Source organism: Symphalangus syndactylus, chromosome 5, assembly GCF_028878055.3.
Source record: "Symphalangus syndactylus isolate Jambi chromosome 5, NHGRI_mSymSyn1-v2.1_pri, whole genome shotgun sequence".
NCBI lineage: Eukaryota > Metazoa > Chordata > Mammalia > Primates > Hylobatidae > Symphalangus > Symphalangus syndactylus.
Genome location: NC_072427.2, coordinates 53,838,816 through 53,862,913, shown reverse-complemented (window position 1 = coordinate 53,862,913; position 24,098 = coordinate 53,838,816). Strand labels below are relative to the sequence as shown.

Sequence of the window (24,098 nt, the reverse complement as noted above, 5' to 3'; positions counted from 1 at the left end):
ACCACTTCAAGTGGATGGAGATCCTCACTGCCATCCATTACTGTCATTAATCGTTTTGAGAGTGAAAAGATTTTTAAAAATGCTTTTACTTTTTTAGGTATGGCCAAATGAGATGGGGCTAGTGAAATGGGTGGGAGAATTGGAAGCTGATAGTGTGTGAGCTAGACACCCATGAATGCCTTTGGACTGGGCAGTTAAGAGGGATGACAGGTAGTAATATAAGGCAGCTCCATCACACACGCTGCTGACTCCTGTGGGACAGACCAGCAGCTACATTTGGAGATTCATTTTAGATTGTTGCGTTTCCTCTTAGAGCTTTGCTTGGTCATCGTGTTCTGAGTGGTCCATTGGCCTCCGTGTCCCTTTTGTGGTGGACATTTGCTCAATGACTTTTGAGCAGCTGGATCTCCTGCTGCGGCAGGTGAGTGAGGGGATGGACGGCTCCGCGGACTGGCCCCCGCCCCAGGAGAAAGAGTGCGTGGCTGTGGCAACGCTGAATCTTCTACGACTTCAGGTATTCATGATTTCCCTTCTTGCTCCTTTTATAAGTGTCTTAGGGATTTGTAAGAAGCTTTCTGTATTTCGAAGGGCATGGGTGTTAGCCTGTTTGGTGTAGTATTTTAAAGTAAGATTGTAATGCACTAATAATGGACGTGAGGCTTAAAAAACATTATTTTGGCCAGGCGTGGTGGCTCATGCCTGTAATCTCAGCACTTTGGGAAGCCTAGGCGGGTGGATCACGAGGTCAGGAGATCGAGACCATCCTGGCTAACACGGTGAAACCCCGTCTCTACTAAAAATACAAAAAATTAGCCAGGTGTGGTGGCGGGTGCCTGTATTTCCAGCTACTCGGGAGGCTGAGTCAGGAAAATGGCATGAACTGGGGAGGCAGAGCATGCAGTGAGCCAAGATTGCACCTGTGGCAGCTTTTTTGGTTAAGTTGTAGTGGTTATTTCTGTGTTTGGTGCAGATTGTTGGGGCGGGGTGGAGGTTGCTGTTGGTAGTTGTTTAGCTCTTCTGCTGATCTTGAGCTTTCCATATACATGTTCATAGTGGGGTTAAAAAGATTCCTCTAGCAAACACCTCAACTATTGTGGGTAAGAGTTTTTTTAGTCCAATTTTTAAAAATTCATAAACTGAGAAATTGTCTGTTTAAATAATACTTCAAATTGAGTTTTATTCAGTGTTTAATAAGACTTTGAAATTCACTCATTTTTAGGGGTTGTAAGTGAAAAATGTTTTTCTCCTTTCAGTTGCATGCTGCCATTAGCCACCAGGTTGACCCGGAATTCCTTGGTTTAGGTCTGGGCAGCGTCCTCCTGAACAGCCTGAAGCAGACGGTGGTGACCCTGGCCAGCAGCGCGGGCGTGCTGAGCACCGTGCAGTCGGCCGCCCAGGCCGTGCTGCAGAGCGGCTGGTCCGTGCTGCTGCCCACCGCGGAGGAGCGCGCTCGGGCACTCTCTGCTCTCCTGCCCTGCGCAGGTGGGCCTGGGGAAAGAACAGGAGAGGGCGTGGGTCAGGGTGCTGGGAGGGGATGGCGTTTCACTCAAATTGGCACACACTTCCTATTTCAGTTTCAGGCAATGAAGTGAACATAAGTCCAGGTCGTCGATTCATGATTGATCTTCTGGTGGGCAGCTTGATGGCTGATGGAGGGTTGGAGTCAGCCTTACACGCAGCCATTACTGCAGAGATCCAGGTATGGCCTTGGAGGCACACGTGACCTGGTGGTGCGCTGAGATCGGACATACCACACTCACACATGTGAAGAATAACTGAAAACAGTAAAACACTAAACTTGTATCATACCCAAGTATTTTTTTAAATTCAAATCTTTTATGTGCTAATTTACAAAATTATTGAGATATGATTTAATTGTGATGAAATACTGCAGGTTGTCTGTTTCAGTGAAGTTAACAGGTAACCTGTTCATCATGTAGACCATTCCCATCACCCGGAAAGATCCCTGTGCCCCTTGGCACTTGCAGCCGGGATACTCCCTTGCCCTGAGATTGGATTCATTTTGCCTGCTCTGAGTGTCACAGCAATATAACTGTATAGTATGCACTCTTTCCTGCTTTGCCTTGGAGAATGATTTTCAGATTCACTCACTGTTGTGTGTATTGTGACTTCGTTTTTATTATTGGGAAGTTTTCCATTTTATAGGTGTAGTACTGTTTGTTAGTTCATTCTCCTATTGGAGGACATTTAATTGTTTTTGGTTTTTGTTTTCTTTTTTTTTTTTTTGAGACAGGGTCTTGCTCTGTCACCCAGGCTGGATGCAGTGACCTGATGTTGGCTCCCTGCAGCCTTGTCCTCATAGTCTCAAATGTTGCTCCCACCTCAGCCTCCTGTGTTGCAAGGACCACAGACATGTCACGATGCCTAGCTAGTTTTTTGATTTTTTTTTTTGTAGAGACAAGGTGTTACTGTGTTGCACAGGCTGGTCTTGAACTCCTGGGCTCAAGTGATCCCCCGACCTTGGCCTCCCAAAGTGTTGGGATTACAAGCGTGAGCCACTGCGCCCAGGCTTTCTGGTTTTTGGCCGTGTAGAGCTGCCACGATTGTGCTGTGAACAAGTACTTTTACTGAACATATGTTCTCCTTTTGGGTAAACACTTGGAGTGGAATTTGTTAGGTCCTGGGGTCAGTGTGTGTTCATAGTTTCCCCAAGTGGCTTTGCCATTTACACGTGAACCAGTGTGTGTGAGAATTCCATCTTCTTCTTGACCTTACAAAGCAGCTGGATGCTGTGTGTGTGGGGCAGATCACGTTGGGTTTTGTGAGAGCCATTAGCAGGGTTAAAGATTTTAGGGACTTCACAGAAGGAGGCTGGAAAGCATCAGCAGAGGCAGCCTGGACCTTGGATCTGTAAAAAGAAGACACGGTTTGAAACTGCACAACTAAGTTAGGGTTTCCAACAGGGCAGGTGGGGGGCGCCTGTGGGTAGGTGTGTGTGTTAGCCATAGAGGCTGGGATAGCTTGGCATTGGGGTCAGGGCTCAGCCAGCCTGTGTGCCTTCACCCCTGCTAATGAGATCACTTGTAAACAATTTCTGTTTATGAATTACAGGATATTGAAGCCAAAAAAGAAGCACAGAAGGAAAAAGAAATTGATGAACAGGAAGCGAATGCCTCAACATTTCATAGAAGCAGGACTCCGTTGGATAAAGACCTTATTAATACGGGGATCTGTGAGTCTTCTGGCAAACAGTGTTTGCCTCTGGTTCAGCTCATACAACAGCTTCTTAGGTAAATCGTAGCAGCTGTATTGTATTGTATGTTATTTATTTACTTTTTTTGTGTGTGTGACAGAGTTTGCTCTTGTTGCCCGGGCTGGAGTGCAATGGCATGATCTTGGCTCACTGCAAGCTCCGCCTCCCAGGTTCAAGTGATTCTCTTGCCTCAGCCTCTCGAGTTGCTGGGATTACAGGCGTGTACCACCACGCCTGACTAATCTTATAGTTTTAGTAGAGATGGGATTTCTTCATGGTGGTCAGGCTTGTTTTGAACTCCTGACCTCAGGTGATCCACCCGCCTTGGCCTCCCAAAGTGTTGGGGTTACAGGTATCAGCCACCACTCCCGGCCTATTTATTTACTTATTTTTTTATTTTTATTTTTTAAGACGGAATCTCGCTCTATTGCCCAAGCTGGAGTGCAGTGTCACGATCTTGGCTCACTGCAACCTCTGCCTCCTGGGTTCCAGTAATTCTCCTGCCTCAGCCTCTCAAGTAGCTGGGACTACAGTCGTCCGCAACCACATCTGGCTGATTTTTGTATTTTTAGTGGAGATGGAGTTTCAAAATATTGGTCAGGCTGGTCTCAAACTCCTGACCTCAGGTGATCCACCCGCCTTGGTCTCTGAAAGTGTTGGGATTTCAGGCGTGAGCCACTGTTCCCAGCCTGTATTGTATTTTAGTAGGTGATTATTGGTTTTCATATTAAGATAGTGAAATCTTAGCACAAGGATCTCAAAAATTTGTTTGGTGGTTGAAAGAATATTCCAAAAATTACCTAGTATTAATGTTAGGATAAAGAGCAGACCCTTTTAAATATAGGTGAGAGGAGAAGTTGGAGGGTATGATGATACTCAAAAGTTTTTCACTGAAGAGAAATTGGGGTGTGCAGTAAATGTGTAAAAAGATTCTTACTAATAAGCACGTGGATGCAAATGAAAATCATCATGGAAAGATTATTTTTAAAACTGGTTCTATCATTGCCTCACTTTACATATTACAGAGTTATACATACTACTTTGTAAGGTAAGTTTTCTTTTCAAAACTAAAGTCAGTGTGAAAGAATGGTGAGCATTGTTTTGGAAGGCCAGACTAGGAGGAGGTGGGAAGAAGAAGTCAGACTCAGCCTGTGAACAGAGGCTAACCTTGGCAGAAGCCAAAACGGTCAGACAGTGTTGTGTAAAAATGATCACTCAAGAAGTTCGAAAAAGCAAGGTGATTTGTGAAAGAGATTTATTAGAAAATGAAACACATTTGTACCTCTATGTAATAAAAATCTGCTTTTTGTAAACTTGGGCTCCTGGTTTTAGTTTCTACACATAGAGAAAGCAAAGCACTGGCAGGTTGGATCAGGCAGCCGAGCACAGAGCAGGGAGCCCTGGGCAGTGGCCGCAGCTCTCAGCTGGCCTGTTCATAGGGCCATGGTAGGTCTGTGGCATGGGGTGGGCCTGTGGCGTGGGGTGGGCTTGTTGTCCACAACCAGAAAAACGGACTCGGTGGACACACAGTGAAATTTTGAAACACGAAGTTTTAGAGCTAGTTTCTGTCATAGATTTTAGTAAATTCTATTTTGCAAAACCTTTTTCTGATGTTTGTTTTGTTCTTCTAATCTGATAATGCATATTTCACACATTCTGGTCTTTAACCAATGGAAATAAGAGAGCTAAACTTCATATAGTTTGTGTTAATGGAAAGAGCTTGGAATTTGTTCTCAGAAAATTTCAGTTGCAACAGCTTGTTCACATAGCTGAACTTCCAACACAGTAACTATAGGAATAAGAATAAAAGTCGTGTTTACTTTCACAGAGTTAATTAAGAATAAATGAGAACATGGATTTTTTTTTTTTTTTTTTTTTTTTGAGACGGAGTCTCGCTCTGTCGCCCAGGCTGGAGTGCAGTGGTGCAATCTCGGCTCACTGCAAGCTCCGCCTCCCGGGTTCATGCCATTCTCCTGCCTCAGCCTCTCCGAGTAGCTGAGACTACAGGCGCCCGCCACCACGCCCGGCTAATTTTTGTATTTTTTTTTAGTAGAGACGGGATTTCACTGTGTTAGCCAGGATGGCCTCGATCTCCTGACCTCGTGATCCGCCTGCCTCGGCCTCCCAAAGTGCTGGGATTACAAGCGTGAGCCACCGCGCCCGGCCGAGAGAACATGGATGTTAAAACCTTTGTAATTAAGATGTAAAGTTACATGCAAAGTTTTAAAGTGAGCATTTTGCAGAGGTGCTTTTCTAAGTTCTTGAATGCCCCTCCCTTTTCTGAGGAGGCTGCTTCGTGGGCTGTTGGTGTCTTTGGCAGGGGGTGAGTGCAGGATTCCTGTTGTGGTTCCTTTGTTCTCATGAGGGCAGTGCCCGTTTTCCCTGTCTCCTGCTTGCTCAGACTGTTCTGTGCACAGAGAGACTGGCCTGTTTGACCTGCAGCTGTGCTGTTTGAGCTGCAGCTGTGTAGCCTGCGCTGGCCAGTCTGGCTACACTCAACACAGTTTGCTGATCAGCACTTGAAGTGTGTCCATCATAGCTGAGATACTGAATATTTTATCTGTTTAATTTTTATTAAAATGCAGATTTAAAAACTTGATTCCGTTATGAGGAAGCATTTAAGTATGTTTAGAATAACTTGGCCATGTGAGTCTACTTCGTCAACTGTATATTTTACGAGTCTAAGTGCAGATCAGATATTTTCAATGCAAATTTCACTGTCCACATTGAAATGTGCTATATATGTAAGCTACCCTGATGGTTTTTGAGGACTTAATATGAAATAACCTATGTAAAATATCTCAGTAATTTTTCTTATAGTGATATCATGTTGAAATGGTAGTATTTTCAATCTGTTGGGATAAGTATGATACATTATTAAAATTACTTTTATTTTTTGAGATGGAGTCTTGCTCTGTTGCCCAGGCCGGAGTGCGGTGGCATAATCTTGGCTCACTGTAACCTCTGCCTCTTGGCTTCAAGTGATTCTCCTGCCTCAGCCTCCCGAGCAGCTGGGACTACAGGCGTACACCACGACGCCTCGCTGATTTTTGTATTTTTGTAGAGACAGGTTTCATCATGTTGGCCAGGCTGGTCTTGAACTCCTGACCTCAAATAATCTGCCCGCCTTGGCCTCCTGAAGTGCTGGGATTGCAGGCGTGAGCCACCACACCTGGCCATTACTAAAATCAGTTTTATGTGTGGTTTTTTTTTTTTACTTTTATTAATGTGACTAAGGACAATTTTTTTTCCCCCCGAGATGGTGCCTGTTGCCTGGACTGGAGTGCAGTGGCATGATCTCAGCTCACTGCAGCCTCTGCCTCCTGGGTCAAATGATTCTCCTGCCTCAGCCTCCTGAGTGGCTGGGACTACAGGTGCATGCCACCATACCTGACTAATTTTTGTATTTTTAATAGAGATGGGGTTTCCCCATGTTGGCTCAGGTGGTCTTGAACTCCCAACCTCAGGTAATCTGCTCACCTTGGCCTCCAAAAGTGTTGGGATTACAGGTGTGAGCCACTGCACCTGGCCACGTTTATTAATACAACTAAGAACATTTTGAATTGCACCTGTGGCTTCATTGGTGTCCTGGGCAGGTGGCTCTGTGCTGTCCACACAGGTTGTCTCCTGTGTCTTCATCTTCGCTGCATGTGACTTTTTGGTTCCTGTGGCACGTGGGGTCCTGTTTGGGACATTGGTTCTACAGCAGATTTATAATAAGGATGTACCTACTTAAAAAATACAAAATAAAAAGAATAGACACAAACATAGTTATCACCTCACAAAAATTTTGGAAAGTAGAAAAAGGAAAATGCATTCACAGCTTTTTGGTAGCCAATAGTCCAGGCTGTCTTCATAAGCATGGATAATGTGTCCCTCTTCTTGCATGGATAGACACTGTTTTCTCACCTTAAGTGTTTGTGATCGAAGGATTCTCGATGTGTTGACTTGGCGGATGCAGTTGTTGAACAGTAGTTTATCTAAAGGTTGTTGAGACTTTTGAAGACATTTCATGTCCTTTTTTTCCTTGGAAAATGTGGGTTGAAGAAATCGCTGCTTGCCAAAAATAAGCCGTGAAAAGGATTTCAGAGTAAATCGTTATTTACATCCTGGCAAGGAGCCACAGAATACCATTTACATTTGAAAATAAAGCGCTGCGAAGTTTTTATAATTAGTGAACCCCATCAGAATTACACGTTTTGATTATGGCTCTAAATTTTATACTAAATAAACTAAAAATTTTATTGTATTTTATTACTGTCTTTTGCTCCTTCAGCTGTAGCATACATGCTAGATTTTAGACCTGTTCCTTGTGTTACAGTGGTGTTATCCAGGCAGGTTATCAGGTAGTGAAGCTGAAAAGTGATGTCGAATGGTGGTGGTGAGCCCAGCGAGGGCACATCCTTGCTGTGCGTGATGAGGGCCTCTGGGTTGCTCTGGGATTCCCAAACCCTGGCTCCTCTGTCTCGTGCTTCTGTCCTTACACTGCTGGTAGTTTTCTGTTGTGAGCTACGGGGGCAAGTGAGATTGACAAGCCTGCTGTCATATTAGGAACCTGAGTTAAAGTGGAGCTGAAAGCATGTCCTTGCTCTTGGTTTTGTGCAGAGAGCCACGTGTGCTCCTGGCTCAACGGGGTGGGGTGGGTGGGGTGGGTCTGGAACCAGGCCCTGGTTGGGCTCTCCTCCCCTCCGTGTTCCCATGTCCTGTCTGATTTGCTTTCACACTGACGTAAGAGTTACTTTCCTTAGGCCAGGCGCGGTGGCTCACGCCTGTAATCCCAGCACTTTGGGAAGCTGAGGCGGGCGGATCACGATGTCAGGAAATCGAGACCATCCTGGGTAACATAGTGAAAGCCCGTCTCTACTAAAAAAAAAAAAATACAAAAGTTAGCTGGGCATGGTGGCGTGTGCCTATAATTCCCCGCTATTTGGGAGGCTGAGGCAGGAGAATGGCTTTAACCCGGGAGGCGGAGGTTGCAGTGAGCTGAGATCGTGTCACTACGCTTCAGCCTGGCAACAAAGCTAGACCCCATCTCAAAAAAAAGAGTTACTTTCCTTAAACACACAGAAGGTGTTGCTTTCCTTTCAAAACCTTGGTGGGTTGGCATTGCAGACTGTGGTCCCACAGCCTGACACTCCATTACCTGCACTGTCTCTCCCTTGCTTCCTTGTCTTGTTCTCCTGCCCTTGTTTCTTGGTCTTCTGCTGAGGAACCAGAAACATTCACTGCTCTCCTAACTGTACCTTCTGGGAACGTATGTTTCTTCTCTTTTCTTCTCATCTAACAGTGGCTCATGGCTCAAGTCACATCACACTGTTGGAACTGGAGCCTCTTCTACTTTCTTCACTGCCGTGCTCTTTGGGCACCTGCTTTGGTCTTCCTTCCCAGACTCCCTGAGCCCTGGGCACCTGCTGCATGGCCCACCCCAGTGCTGCTTGCGAGTAAGCAAGGTGGACTTGCAAGGCAGATGCAGCAAGGCAGATGCGGCAGTGCAGGCGAGTCTTGTCTTGAAGAGTAGTACCACATTTCTGTTTGAAATGCAGCTTTGGACAAAAAATAATGACACTGTGTTTTTTCTTTCTAGAGGGTCAGGTATTTCTATATTAGCCTCATCAATATTTTAAATTTCGTTGTCTTAATGTTTACATTCCTTAGACATCGGGAATGCAGAAGTATTCCTTTGGAAGCAAGATCCTCTGCAGTTTGGACCACTGCACGCAGCTCCATAGGCGCACATTAGTGAAGCACAAGGGCATCGTTACCTCTTTTGAGTCTTCCGTGCCCTTCTGCTCTGTTCTGGCTGAGGTTGTGCTTATTGCAGATACACTGGACACATTTGGGGAGGGAAGCCAGCTGCAGGTCATCATGTATGATCTGTGTTTGTGATATTAGTTTGTCATGATTTACCCCATCCCTTTTTCTTTTTAATAGAAATAATTTTGTAATCCTCTTCTTTCCTGTATAGAAACATTGCTTCTCAGACTGTAGCCAGATTGAAAGATGTTGCCCGTCGGATTTCATCATGTCTGGACTTTGAGCAACACAGTCGTGAAAGATCTGCTTCATTGGATTTGTTACTGCGTTTTCAACGTTTGCTTATTAGTAAACTTTATCCAGGAGAAAGTATTGGTCAGACCTCAGATATTTCTAGTAAGTTGCTTAAAATGTGAAGGTGTCTTGTATGTGATCGGGGCTCGTTAATTTAGGCTTTTCGACGTGTCCATCCCATATGCCCAGACGTGTAGTTGTTATACTACTAAATGCGCCAATTTTGGGGCTTCATTTTGCATCTACTTTTTTGAGTCGGACCTTTCTATAATCTCGTTAAGATTTTTAATTTTGTTGCCTTAATATTTAAATTCTTTAGACGTCAGTAATAGCATCCTGTATGTTCAGTTTAGTCTTACAGAAGATTTAGCAGATTTGTTCCATGTGCTATGGAATGCTGCAGACTGGCATGATGTAGGAAGTGAATAGTGACAGCCTATTCATATGTCACATGGGGGAGCCAGCTGGGTGGAATGGGAAAAACTGTTGGAGAAAGCCTGGGTTTCAGTTACAGCTCTGCTTAATAGTTTAGACATTAGACCAAGTCTAATGGGGTCAAAGACTTCTCACCTGCAGACTTGGGATAATCCCTGAGGCAGCCTGTGAGGATCAGAATGGAATGGTGTGTAAGTGCTCAGTGCTGTGCACTGTCGAGGGAATGGTTCCCCTCCTTCAGTATCCAGGGCAGCGGCTGGCCCTCCATCATGAGGCTGTCTCTGTGGAGGATGGAAAGGTCTGCTGCTTCCATTAGGAATTTTGTAGCTATTTTCTTCCCAAAGTAACTTAATTACTTTCTGAAGAGTTAGGCTCTTGTCAGTAATGGAAACTTTCAGGTTTCAGTAGGTGAGTTGATAGTTTGAAAGAGGTGACCATCTTAAAGATAAAGTCACAAGAACTGAAAAGCTATTAAGAACCATGTAGGAGGCCAGGTGCGGTGGCTCACGCCTGTAATCCCAGCACTTTGGGAGGCCGAGGTGGGCCGATCACAAGGTCAGGAGTTCAAGACCAGCCTGACCAACATAGTGAAACCCCGTCTCTACTAAAAATACAAAAAATTAGCTGGGCGTAGTGGCAGGTGCCTGTAATCCCAGCTACTCCGGAGGCTGAGGCAGGATAATCGCTTGAACCCAGGAGGCAGAGGTTGCAGTGAGCCGAGATCGTACCATTGCATTCCAGCCTGGACGACAAGAGTGAAACTCCGTCTCAAAAGAAAAAAAAAAAAAAAACATGTAGACAGAAAAACTGAAGATTTTGTGGAGCAGAAAAGTGCCTTTGTTTTTTGGGAATGATTTATAAGCTTTTAGGAAACATTTGTATACTGGATATAAAATTTTAAAAATTTAGAGCTGGGTGTAGTAGTGCATGCCTGTAGTTCTAACTACTCAGGAGGCTGAGGCAGGAGGATCACTTGAGCCCAGGAGTTTGAGTCCCATCTGGGCAACATAGACCCCATCTGTTAAAAAAAAAACAACTTTAAATTAAATTATGACTTTAGTGTTTATACACTCAAAATTTCTAGGTACTCTGTACTGCAGGATATAAAACTTGACATAAAAACACTGTCCCTCCAGTTACATGATACAGAAAGAGCACAAGGACTAAGGGTTAACAGGCTTCTGTTTGAGAAAATTATTATAGGTAAAAGATGTGTAGATGAGAGTAGCATCATGGAGCAGTTAGTTTGTTTACAGAGAAAAATTTTAGTAGTGAAAATGAAAATTTTTCAATCCTTCTTCAAGGTCCAGAGCTAATGGGTGTTGGTTCCTTGCTGAAGAAGTACACAGCCCTCCTGTGCACGCACATTGGAGATATACTGCCTGTGGCCACCAGCGTTGCTTCTACCAGCTGGCGGCACTTCGCAGAGGTGGCTTGCATTGTGGAAGGGGATTTTACTGGTACCTTTTGTTTCCTGCTTGTGTACATGTTTATTTTAGGAGATAGATGAAAGCTAAAGTGTCTTCTTTGCTGATCAGCCTGTCTGCATTTACTCTCTAAATTTTCTGGGCCTCCTGCCCTTTCACCTGTGTTTTTTTTTTAGTTACTGACAGTTCTGTTGTTAAGCCGGCTGGTATGGGACTCATATCACTTTAAATGTAATTGGTAATTTAGATTTATACTTCCATTATTGACATTTCAATAATGAGGTCAAAGGTAATTGTCTAATTTTATTTTGACAGCATAATAAAAATTAGGTACCTATTTAAGGATCTTAAAAATTCTGATATTACCTGTTATGTTTTAACTTTCTGAGGTTAGAGCATTATTTTTTAGTGTTTTTTCCCTGATGATAAACGTATCAATAGACATTTAATTTTCTGAATAGAAGACTCGTTAGTTCATAGTTCTGTGATTGAAATATAGTGTTTTGGAAAATATTTTTCCAAATACAGTGTTTTGGAAAATATTTTTGTAATTTAAAGGGTTGTATTTAATGGCTATACCTGTCTCAATATAAAATATAAGATAATCCTGTAGAAATACGCTAAAGGACAAACATTTCTTATTTTGTGACTTAGCCGAATTTAAACACAGAACAAGTTTACAAATAGCTTTTATAGGATAAATACTTACTTAAATCTTATTATTTCTTAAATGTAGGTGTTCTCCTTCCAGAACTAGTAGTTTCCATAGTGCTTCTGCTCAGTAAAAATGCTGGTCTCATGCAAGAGGCTGGAGCTGTACCTCTGCTGGGTGGCCTGTTGGAACATCTGGATCGGTTCAACCACCTGGCACCAGGAAAGGAACGGGATGATCATGAAGAGTTAGCCTGGCCTGGCATAATGGGTACGGCGTCTTAAAGGACTTTTACTGGGAAAGGTTTATTGTCCTTGTCTAACCTATTCTTGCCTTTCAATTTGAAAGAATACTTTACAAAGGAAGACCAATTATTTGCCATTTCTACTGATGGTAGTATAAGTGAAAAACGAAGATAATCCAAATCAGAAGAAATTTGGGTCATATATATATATATATATATATATATATATATATGACCCAAATATATGTGTGTTTATGTATGTATGTGTGTGTGTGTATATATATATATGAGTATATATGTGTGTGTGTGTATATATATATATATTTTTTGACACTACGTCTTGCTCTGTTGCCCAGGCTGGAGTGCAGTGTCATGATCTCAGCTCACTGCAACCTCCGCCTCCTGGGCTCAAGTGATTCTCTTGCCTCAGCCTCCTGAGTAGCTGGGACCACAGGTGCACACCACCATGCCCAGCTTACTTTTGTATTTTTAGTAGAGACGGAGTTTCACCATGTTGTCCAGGATGGTCTCGAACTCCTGACCTCAAGTGATCCACCCGCCTCTGCCTCCCAAAGTGCTGGGATTACAGGAATGAGCCACTGTGCCCGGCTATATTTGGGTTATATTTAAGGAAGATTTTTCCATTAGTAATCCTTGTTAAGTACTGAAACGAAATTTTACAAAGTCCTGGTGCCTCCAGAAGGTGCTGTTGGGGTGGTTATCGGTGGTCCAGCTCAGGAGGCAGAGATTGATATGGGAAGACTCTCCAGAGTCCTCTGGTTGTTTGATGTTAGTGAGATGCAGAATTCCTAGAGTCACCTGAGCACTTCCTTACAGGCATTGCCTGTAGTGCATCCCAAACTGGAGTGAGACTTATTTTCTCAATGTTTTGAGCTTTGGGTTTTTGAATCTAAGTCACCATGCTTTCTATGGTTCTAGCTTCCCGGACTCAGAATCAATCAAAATCATGTTTAAACTTTGATTTATATGAAATCTCAAGCTGAGTGGACTTTTTTTCTTCTCGTGTTTTAGACCATCATCCCCCTAACATGGGAGCTTAAAACGAGATAGCAGTTGTCTTGAGGAAAACAGCCCCAGGACATTGAACATGGTGTTTTATTTTTAAAACAGTCAATGCCTTCAGCACCATTCTTCCCCTTTTGTTAAGGAGTGAGCTTACATAGTCCTGTGTTATTTAGTATCTACTCAACCTCTACTGTCATACGGTTGAGGGGCATTCATTTGATCAGATCAGCAGCTTACTCACTGTAAAGCCTCTTGAAATTGTGATAAGTAACACATACACAAAAGTACCCAGTAGATAACCTGTAATTGATCATAGAGAGAATTGTATCACAGCCATTGAAGCCTTAGCCTGGATGGTGGCAGGACCCTCCCAAACTCTGACTCATCTCTCTGAAAAGTGCCCTTCCCCAGGCTGTGTGGTCATCGCCACCTTACTTCTGATCATCTTATACTAAGTTCTTGTCCCTACCCAACATCATTTTAATTCTGTCTGTTCTCAGACTTCATATAAGTGGAACTAGACAGTATGTACCTTTTGGTTTCTGAGCTTCACCCCGTTATTGAGTTCTTTCATTTTTATTGCCATATGTAGTATACTTTTGTTTGAATATACAACAATATATTCATTCTACTTGTTGATGGAAATGTAAGTTGTTTCCAGGTTTAGGTTAAAGTAAATATGTTATCTTTTTTTGAGGCAGGGGTCTTGCTGTGTCATCCAGGCTGGAGTGCAATGGTGCAATCATGGCTCACTGTAGCCTTGACCTCCCAGGCTCAAGCAGATCCTTCCACCTAGGTGGGACTACAAGCATGTGCCACCATGTCTGGCTAATTTTTAAATTTTTTATAGAGACACGGTCTCCCTCTCTTGCCCAGGCTGGTCTCAAACTCCTAGGCTCAAGTGATCCTCCCACAGTGCTGACATAAGAGGCATGAGCCAGCACTCCTGCCAATACGTTAACATTCTTACATCTGTTTCTTTAATCATTCTTTCAGTCTGTTTCTTGGTGGGACTCTTGGTTTGTAGAGGATGCCTTTAATACAGAATGCCAGTTTTCCACGGTGATGATGCTGCTACTCATCTTCACTGCAAAGTGAGAATTCTCAGTGTTACACTTCTGTGCCAAGACCTAGCATTGCTAGCACTCCCTGTTTGAGCCATTCTGGTGGGTGTACACTGGTATCTCATTGTGGTTTCAATTAGCATTTTCTAGATTATTAGTGAGGTTTGATACCTTTTCATATGTGCATTAATCAGTTGGAAATTCTCTTTTGTGAAGTGCCAGTTCAAGTTTTTTGCCCATTTTTCTATCTGGTTGTCTTTTTTTCTTTTTAGTCATTTATGTGTGTGTTATTGTATATTTGGAATATGAACTTTTGTCTCTATTTCTGATGGAGCGTTTTCTCTCAGTCAGGCCTGTGTGGTCACTTAAAAGTGTTTTCTGATGAACAGAAGTAATATTAGTGAAATCCAGTTTGTTTCTATTTTAATGGTTGTTCATTTTGTGCCTTAAGAAATCTTTTTCTTACCCAGATTTTCTTTTACACCTTAAAAGTTATATTGCCTTAACTTTCATGTTTAGAGCTACAGTGCACTTGGACTTGATTTTCGTGCATGTTATGAGATAAGGGTCACATGTCACTTTTTTTCCACAGGCTTTTTGTCCATAGCGTCTTTGTGCCAGCACCTTTGGGTGAAAAGTCTGTCTTTGGTCACTCTTCTGGGGTGCCACCTTTATCTGAACCAAGTGATTGTCTATACTTGTGTCTGGTCTGATCTTGCAGCTTTTCCCCTAGTGACTTATTGCACTTGCTAGGACCTGTAGTGCATTGTGGAGTAGAAATGGTGACAGTGTACCTTCTTGCCTTTTTCTTAGTAGCAGAGAAAAAGCTTTCCAGATTTCACACACAAAGTATGATGATTGTTTTAGGAGTCTGTTTGTAAGTACTTTTGAATCTTCAGGATGTTTTCTTCTGTTGCTGCTTTGTGATGCAGTTTTAACTATGATTGGGTGTTAAGTTTCATCACATGCTTTTCCTGCATTACTTGATCATATAATTTTTATTTTTTTCTATTAATGTGTGAATTACTGACTTTTCACATGTTGACTCAACCTTCCATTTCTGGAATAAAACTACTTTGCTCCTAATATTGGTCATATGGATAGATATTTCTGGTCTTGGTTTGCTATTTTTTAAAGACAATTTTGCATCTGTATTTGTAATTTTTCTGGATTTTGCATGTCATTTTCCTTGTAATTTTTTCAGTGACCTGTAATTTTATTTTCTTGTAATGCCCTGCAGCTTACTGTTATTGTTATTGATAACCACCACCCCTTTACTAACAAAGAGGCTATAATTCAGGAAGAAGATAGGTCCCATGCAACCCGTTAGTTTCCATCTATCCACCAGAGAACGTTAGCTTGTCGAGGGAAACACTGGCTGATGGATAAGATAGTAGGAAAACATAATAGACATTCAGGTTTTGGTAACCCAGGTTGTGCTAATCTTGTAGAGTGAGTAGGAGAATGTTCCTGCCTATTCTTTTCTTGGAAGGATGTGTATAAGATTGGTAAAATTTGCCATTTAAGTGTACCATTTAGTGGCATTAAGTACATTCACATTGTTTTAAAGCCATCACCACCACTCATCTCTAGAGCTTTTCATTTTTCTCAACTGAAACTGTGCATCTATTAAACACCAATTTTCCCCAGCACCTGGCAACTACCATTCTACTTTCTGTCTCTGAATTTGACTACTCCAGCTACTTCATATACATGGAACCATACAGCATTTATCCTTTTGGGATTGGCTTATTTCACTTAGCATGTCTTCAAGGTTCATCCGTGTTGTGGAAAGTGTCTGAATGTCCTTACATTTTAAGGTGAAATCATATTCTGTTATATGAATATATCACATTTTGCTATCCATCCATCAGTTGATGACACTTGGGTTGTTTCCATCTTTTGGCTATTGTGAATAATGCTGCTATGAATGTGGGTGTGTATATCCATTTGCGTACCTTCTTTTTTTTATTTTTATTTGTTTATTTTTTTTGAGACAGAGTCTTGCTCTGTCACCCAGGCAGGAGTGCAGTGGTGCGATCTCGGCTCACTGCAACCTCCGTCTCCCAAGTTCAAGCAATTCCCCTGCCTCAGCCTCCTGAGTAGCTGGGATTACAGGTGTGCGCCACCATGCCCAGCTTATTTTTTGTATTTTAGTAGAGATGGAGTTTCACCATGTTGGCCAGGATGGTCTTGATCTCCTTACCTCGTGATCTGCCCACCTCGGCCTCCCAAAGTGTTGGGATTCGGGAGTGAGCCACTGCGCCCAGCCTGCTTTTACTTCTTTTGGGTATATAGCCAGAGGTAGAATTGGTAGATTATATGGTAATTTTATATTTAATTTTTTTGAGGAGCTGCCATAGCGTTTTTTGGAGTGGCTGCACCATTTTATGTTCCCATCAGTAGTGTGCAGGAGTTCCAGTTTCTCCACATCCTCACCAACGCTTTTTTTTTTTTGATAGTAGCCATCAATGGGTGTGAAGTGGTATCTCATTGTGGTTTTGATTTGTATGTCCCTAATGATTAGTGATGTCAAGCATCTTTTCAGGTGCTTACTGACCATTTGCATACTTTTGTTTGGAGAAATGCCTATTCAGCTCTTCTGCCTGTGTTTTAATTGGGTTTTTTGTCGTGTTGGGTTTTAGGAGTTAATTATATATTCTGCATAGATATGATTTGCAATCTGTTTTGCATCCTTTCGGTTGCTGTTTCACTCTTGATAGCCTCCTTTGATGCACAGAAGTATTCGATTTTGATCAAGTCCAACTTACCTATTTTTTCCTTTTGTTACCTGTGCTGCTTTTGGTGTCCTATTCAAGATACGTCACCAAATTCAGTGTCATGAAGTTTTTCCGCAGTGTTTTCTTCTAAGAATTTTATAGTTTTAGCACTTATTTTTAGGTCTCTGATCCATTTTGAGTTAGTTTTTGTGTGTGGCATAAGGTAAGGGTCTACCTCCATTCTTTACATGTGCATGTCTGGATTTCCCAGTACCATGCATTGAAAAGGCTTTTCTTTCCCCATTGAGTGGTCTTGGCTCCCATGTCAAAAATCATATGACCAAATACGTGAGGGATTGTTTTTGGGGTCTCCATTTTATTCTATTTTTCTATATGTTTGTCTGTCCAGTGCCATACTCTTCTGTATTATTGCTTTCTTCCTTCTTAGGGCTTAATCTGCTGTTTTTCTTGCTTTTTGAGAAATGAATACTTATTAGCAAAGTGATGTTTTTGTAATCTGTTTATCATGAAAATTTTCTAACATAGATAAAAGTAGAAAAATAGTAAAATGAATCTGGCTTTAACAGGTGAATACGTTCCCCTCTCACACTTCTCTGTATTGTTGATTGATTGGATTATTTTTATTTTATTTTATTTTTTTAATTTTATTTTTTTAGACGGAGTCTCACTCTTTTGCCCAGGCGGGAGTGCAGTGGTGCGATCTCGGCTCACTGCAAGCTCTGCCTCCCGGGTTCACGCCATTCTCCTGCCTCAGCCTCCTGAGTAGCTGGGACTACAGGCACCCGCCACCACGCCCGGCTAATTTTTTGTATTTTTAGTAGAGATGGGGTTTCACCGTGTTAGCCAGGATGGTCTCGATCTCCTGACCTCGTGATCTGCCCACCTTGGCCTCCCAAAGTGCTGAGATTACAGGCGTGAGCCACCGCGCCCAGCCGATTGGATTATTTTAAAGCATAACTCTGTCTTTAAAACATTTTAAGGCATTTTACCTCTTAATGATAAGGATTTAAAAAAACTCTACAATATCATTATCCTGTTTGTAAGATTAACAGTCATTCCTTAATCTAACATGCAATCCATGTTACATGTTCCTGGACTATCTCAAAAATGCCTTTTTTAGGTGGTAATTTTAAATTAAGACCTGAGCATGTTCTGCGTATTGGCATTGGTTGACATATGCTTCTAGTCTCTTTCCCCCAACAACGTGGCTCCAGGCCCTCCTCTCCCTGTCTCTGATCATACCGTTTTCTTTTTCAAAGAAGCAGGTTGGTTATTTTGGAAAACTTCACATTTTCTGAACTTGGTTGATTGCATTCTCTTATTCTAGACCAACATGTTCTTCTGTTAGTTACATTAATCTGCTGGTTAGATCTAGAGGGTTGGTTGGATTTGAATTCAGTCTCGTTGGGGCGGTGTTATGTCTGGAGTCATGCTGCATGCTTTCTGTTGGCTCAGGAGGCTTGTAATGCTCGGTGGCTCCCTGCTTTAGTTCTGTGAAGCTAGACCAGGGAATTCATGTGTTGCATATCCTCTGTAAAATCCCCTACCAACCTTGCCCTCTGCTGTCTGGTTAGCAGGAGGTACAATTTGTACAGGAAGGACATAGTCTAAGCTCGGCTTCTTGAACTGCCACCTCCCTTTAACTATTTTTCATAATATTGAGTTGGTATCCTAGCACTTGCATAGGTGACCACCACTCAGGTTTTCTTTTTTTGAGTATTTTTATGAGCTAATAGACTTTTATTGATTCGGTGTTTCTTTTCTTTTTTAGCTTTTTCCCCCTAATGTACACATTTAAAGGCATAAATGCCCTCAAGCATGCATTTAGTTGTATGACACCAATTTTGATCTGCAGTATTTTTATTATTAATTGAACACATTTTCTAATTTTCATAGTCTTTTTTTTTCTTAGAATTTTGGGTTACTTATAAGTGTATTTTATAATTTTCAAATATGTGGATGAATTTTTTATTTTGAATGAACTTTTGAAAACCTATTTCTAATTTAACTGCATTGTAGTCAGCACACATGCTCTGTAACTTTATTTCTTTGAAATCTGTTGAGATTTGCTCTATGGCCTGGCATGGCCCGATTTGATATTCATGCTGCCTAGATTTTTTTTAAAGCATTCTATATTTAATAGAATTTGTGTGTGTGGTATTAGTTTCAGAGCTAGGTGTGTATTTCTCCCATTGTGATTGTGGATTTGTTTATTTCTGCTTGTGGTTCTTTCACACAGTTTGTTCTTTTCATTTTACCTGTTGATTGATCGATGGACTGATTCTGGTTTCTGTATGTACAGAGTCATTTTTTACAGGTCAGAACTGTAGAAATAATGAGGAAGTGACACTTATACGCAAAGCTGATTTGGAGAACCATAATAAAGATGGAGGCTTCTGGACTGTGATTGATGGGAAAGTATATGATATAAAGGACTTCCAGACACAGTCGTTAACAGGAAATAGTATTCTTGGTAAGATTACACTTCTTACTTCCTGATTAAAAGTTACAGCCTGTATCGTTTTAAGCAGAGTATTTGGCTTATAAATGATTTCTTTAGTTTTGTGCCAGCCCCCCACATATTTTAATGTATCTGTGGCTTTGGTGTCTGTCTTATCAACAAATTCAGCACATTTGAAGAATTTCATTTCATTATGCATTTTTTGTTTTAATGCTTGAAACTCATTTCAAGTTCTGAGTTGGCCCAGGCAACGCTGGGAGACAGTGGGAGGTCATTATACTCTGGTAACCCTCACTTTTGAGTTAAACGCCTAACTTATTTCCTACTCACTGTTTCTCCTATAGCTCTTCAGGCAAGCTGAATTGAACTCATGTTGCTTTTTCCCTTTTTGTTGCAGCTCAGTTTGCAGGGGAAGACCCAGTGGTAGCTTTGGAAGCTGCTTTGCAGTTTGAAGACACCCGGGAATCCATGCACGCATTTTGTGTTGGCCAATATTTGGAGGTGAGGCTGTATGGCTTGAGTGATGCAGAGGATGGCAGAGGATACCCTCTGTGTGTTTGTGATAGGAATATTTGGATCTAGAAGTACTGATAATCTGGGTCTTTTGGGGGGCATTAGGGATAAATATAAAGATCCTTTAGAAGTTTTGTCATAAATGAATTTACATTTATTCATGTTAAGATCTGTGATGTACTGGTCTTGAAAGATTGTTTTTTAAATGATCAATTTGTGAGAAATATAGACAGTGTTCTACAAGAAAAGAAGTTAAACTTTGGTCTTATGTAGAAATTTGGAATTGCTTATTATCTTGAGGTATGTATTTTTTGGGAAGAACTATGTAGAAGTGTAATTCTTTACAATAGAAATGTATCCTTCCTATGTATTCATGAACGCATAGAATTTATATATTGGGATTAGCTTTCTAGGTATCCACAAGTAATAAAATGTATTAAATGCCATTAGGGCAGGGCTTAAAGCATTTTATGAAGGGGAGAATTAATTTTGCTGTAAATATCTTCTGTGACTGGAAAAGTTGAACTCTTGCTTTTTTCAGGGTTTGGTTTTTGTTAGAATAAATTTCATTTCCTCTACATGTGTGGTCACAGTTCACTAATACTTGTCATCGAATACTTGTCATAGTTTTGTTGCCCAGTGGGTTCTTTATGCGTGTAACAATTCATTATACTTTCTGAAGCATGGTGTACAGTCATTTTGGAAACTGATTCCTAAGGAATATTCTAGCCAAATCATGTATCTGTACTTTAGTTTTTCTACAGTAGGGCTGTGCAGTTGCTGCCTGCCTTATAGGGCATGTGGGTTTATATGGTATCTGCTGTTACTTGGGCACAGCAGCATCAACTCATTACAGGATGGAGGGGCAGAACGCCCAGAACACCCCTGGGCGCACATGCAGTACAGCTGCAGGACAGAGCTGTCCTTTGGTTTTATGTTTTTAATTAATTCTGTTTCCTCAGATTGATGATGAAATTTATTTTTCCAGCCTGACCAAGAAGTTGTCACCATACCAGATCTGGGAAGTCTCTCTTCACCTCTGATAGACACAGAGAGGAATCTGGGCCTGCTTCTCGGATTACACGCTTCCTATTTAGCAATGAGCACACCGTTGTCTCCTGTCGAGATTGAATGTGCCAGTAAGAAAATCTTTGCTTTTTGCTGATTAGCAGATTATTTTTTTTGAACTGTAAGTGCCATTAAGAGTGGGAGAGGGCCAGGCACAGTGGTTCATGCCTGTAATCCCGGCACTTTGGGAGGTTGTGACACGTGCATTGCTTGAGGTCAAGAGTTTGAGGCCAGCCTGGGCAAGAGGCTGGTCTCAAACCCCATCTCTACAAAAAATACAAAAATTAACCAGGCATGGTGGCATGTACTTGTAGTCCCAGATACTCAGGAGGCTGAGGTAGGAGGATCACTTGAGCCTGGGAGGTTGAGGCTGCAGTGAGTCATGATCATACCACTGCACTCCAGCCTGAGTGACAGAGCCAAGACTGTCTTTAAAAAAGTAGGAGATGGCCAAGGCGGTAGCTGATGCCTGTAATCCCAGTCCTTTGGAGGCTGAGGTGGGTGGATCACCTGAGGTCAGGAATTCAGAACCAGCCTGGCCAAGGTAGTGAAACCCAGTCTACTAAAAATGCAAAAATTAGCTGGGTGGGGTGACGGGTGCCTGTAGTCCCAGTTACTCGGGAGGCTGAGGTAGGAGAATTGCTTGAACCCAGGAGACGGAGGTTGCAGTGAGCTGAGATCGCACCACTGCACTCCAGCCTGGGTGAGAAGAGTGAGACCCCGTCTCAAAAAAAAAAAAAAAAAAGAAAAAAGTGGGAGAGGAGGATTCAACACAGTTGATGATAAAAAAAATAATAAGGATAGTGAGACTCAATCAGGTAGAAACAGCTGTCATTTGCCCTCATGGTCTGTTGCTGCAGAGGAAGCTAAAAAGTGTGCAGGAATGTCTACCCATCTACCCTGTGGTGATCTCACGTATTGCAGCCTCTGCCTGATGGGCCCAGCATGGCTTTTGTCTCCCTGCATGCCCAGAAATTGCACAGAATGTGGATCAGCTGTCCTCTCAGGGAACAGCATTCTATTTGAGGACTGCGTTTTTACCAGACCAGGCTCAAGTCAGTTATATTTCAGGATGGCAGCCTTTGTAACCACCTAAAATAATAAGTTTCTTCCTGTCTCCTGGATGGGTTGACATTTTCCTTCATGTAGTTGTGCATTTCCCATCTGTCTGTCTGTCTGTCTGTCTGTGTGAGCAGCTTCTGTTGAGCAGTTGCCTGGTGCAGTTACCATGCAAGGTGTTCAGGATGCAGTGATGGATAGAACACGCCTGTGCTTTCAGCTGCTGCTTGTTGATGAGCCAGCATTCTAAGCAGGTCACGTTGCAAGGTGGTGAATGGTGAAATGGAGACGTTCATATGTGGTTCTGGGAGAAGAAAGGCTTCACATTGGCAGCAGTCCTGAAATTGCGTGAGGGAGCATTCTGGGCAGAAAATGCAGGAGTGTCAAGGGCACTGCTGAGAGGAGCAGGGCTTTCCTGCTGCTTGCAAGAGTGGGTGTGGCAGAGGCTTGCAGGGAAGGAGGATCTTGGTGTCCACACAGCCCCCCGTTGGGTGGACCTTTGTGCAGTGCTGGGTGCTGGGCCACCTGTGGTGCCCTCTGAGGTGCCTGCTTCCCTCCCTCCTCCTCAAGGCTCATTGCTTGCCAGAAGACGGGCTTTGTTTAAATTGGCAAGGAGGGCAGGGCTGGCGAGCTCCAGGGCAGAGGGTGCCATGGGCCCTGGCAGGTGAGTCCAATCTACAGGAGGATCAGAGGCTTGTCTTGGAGCAGTAAGGAGGGGCTGTCCTGTGCTTAAAGAGGGGGCCAGAGAGAGTCGGCATTGGATTAGTGTTTCAGAAGAACGAATGTGGTGGGTGGGGGAATGCTCCTGAGTGCTCTAAAATCTGAATGTCCAGTAAAAGAACACTAAGTGCATCCCCGCTTTGATTGCTTGGATTTGGAGCAGTATTTGATAACACAGATCGTTAATAGAGATCTGTGGTGGTGCACATACTCATCTTGTGTGTATATGCCACTCCCTCGAGTGACCACAAGCAGTTGTAATTAACATTCACACTGGCCGATCCCACGCCTTGCACCATGTACAGGTCTCCTTTCCAGTCCATCGGCCCTCCAATCTCCAAGGATCTATCCTTCATTAAAGATTGTGTGTTTGTTATTTTCTCCTTTTCATTCCTTTATAAGTGCTCCAGGAATACGTAGCCTACCCTGAGGATGTAATTCTTTGTAGAAACCCTTCAGATGTGCTGTTCCCTGCCTGGATACTCAGCGTCTGGGTCTTATTCCTCATCTTAGCTCAGTTGTTGCTTCCACAAGTCCATTACTGACCCTCAGAATAGTGGTGATCTGTCTTCCAGTCTCCCTGGTACCCCCATAGTTATCCGTTGCACATAGTTTCAGACTTGAAATCCTGTGATTAGTTGTGTCAGCGGTGCCCTTTGCTGCCCTCCCTGTTAGAATGTGCAACTCAGTCTTCACACGGTATCTGTGGAACCAGGCAGCTGCAGGCAGAGCACAGGTATCTAGTGAATGTTGGACTGGAACTACGATCCTGAGTTCTGATGCCATGCCTGAGGCATGTGAAATCACCAGAAAGTGTGTTCACGTAGACAGAGGAATCATAAGTCAACCTGTGTAAACATGTTAGGTGGAGCTCTTTCATATGAATGATGCTGAATTTCACCTTCTAAATTGAGTGTTCAGTTGAGCATCTTTTTTTTTTTTTTAGTATTTATTTTGAGTTGTGCACTTGAGTTTCTCTTTCATGTTTGCATGTGCATTTTCTAGAATGGCTTCAGTCATCCATCTTCTCTGGAGGCCTGCAGACCAGCCAGATCCACTACAGCTACAATGAGGAGAAAGACGAGGACCACTGCAGCTCTCCAGGGGGCACACCTGCCAGCAAATCTCGACTCTGCTCCCACAGACGGGCCCTGGGGGACCATGCTCAGGCATTTCTGCAAGCCATTGCAGACAATAACATTCAGGATCACAACGTGAAGGTGAGCTAGGCCTGCCCCCACTGCCACCTCAGTGCTCTGTTTATCTGAGGACTTTGACATAGGAGTACTTATGTGCTCTTTGGTTAACATAGCACAGACTTTGTTTCATGTATTATTTGGAGAGTTTTGAGGTGAGAACCTGATTGTGTTAACATGCTAGCGAGGCTTCAGAAGCATTACTGATTGCAAGTGCATCAGAAGCTGTG

General features: G+C 42.7%; 1 protein-coding gene across 7 annotated transcripts in view; it reads left to right on the top strand.

The window, feature by feature from the left end:
• HERC2 (HECT and RLD domain containing E3 ubiquitin protein ligase 2) overlaps nucleotides 1–24,098 on the top strand; it is a 223,973-nt gene that overhangs the window by 72,587 nt on the left and 127,288 nt on the right. For 6 of the 7 annotated variants that reach the window (XM_055278481.2, XM_063640239.1, XM_055278478.2 and 3 more), the window contains 11 exons: nucleotides 314–514; nucleotides 1,254–1,482; nucleotides 1,575–1,699; nucleotides 3,073–3,251; nucleotides 9,180–9,364; nucleotides 11,002–11,157; nucleotides 11,861–12,046; nucleotides 19,154–19,324; nucleotides 19,710–19,813; nucleotides 20,814–20,964; nucleotides 23,678–23,892. In XM_055278481.2, the coding sequence (XP_055134456.2) occupies nucleotides 314–514; nucleotides 1,254–1,482; nucleotides 1,575–1,699; nucleotides 3,073–3,251; nucleotides 9,180–9,364; nucleotides 11,002–11,157; nucleotides 11,861–12,046; nucleotides 19,154–19,324; nucleotides 19,710–19,813; nucleotides 20,814–20,964; nucleotides 23,678–23,892 (1,902 nt within the window). The remainder of the gene's footprint in view (nucleotides 1–313; nucleotides 515–1,253; nucleotides 1,483–1,574; nucleotides 1,700–3,072; nucleotides 3,252–9,179; nucleotides 9,365–11,001; nucleotides 11,158–11,860; nucleotides 12,047–19,153; nucleotides 19,325–19,709; nucleotides 19,814–20,813; nucleotides 20,965–23,677; nucleotides 23,893–24,098) is intronic. The other variant, XM_055278480.2, reaches the window with a different exon arrangement.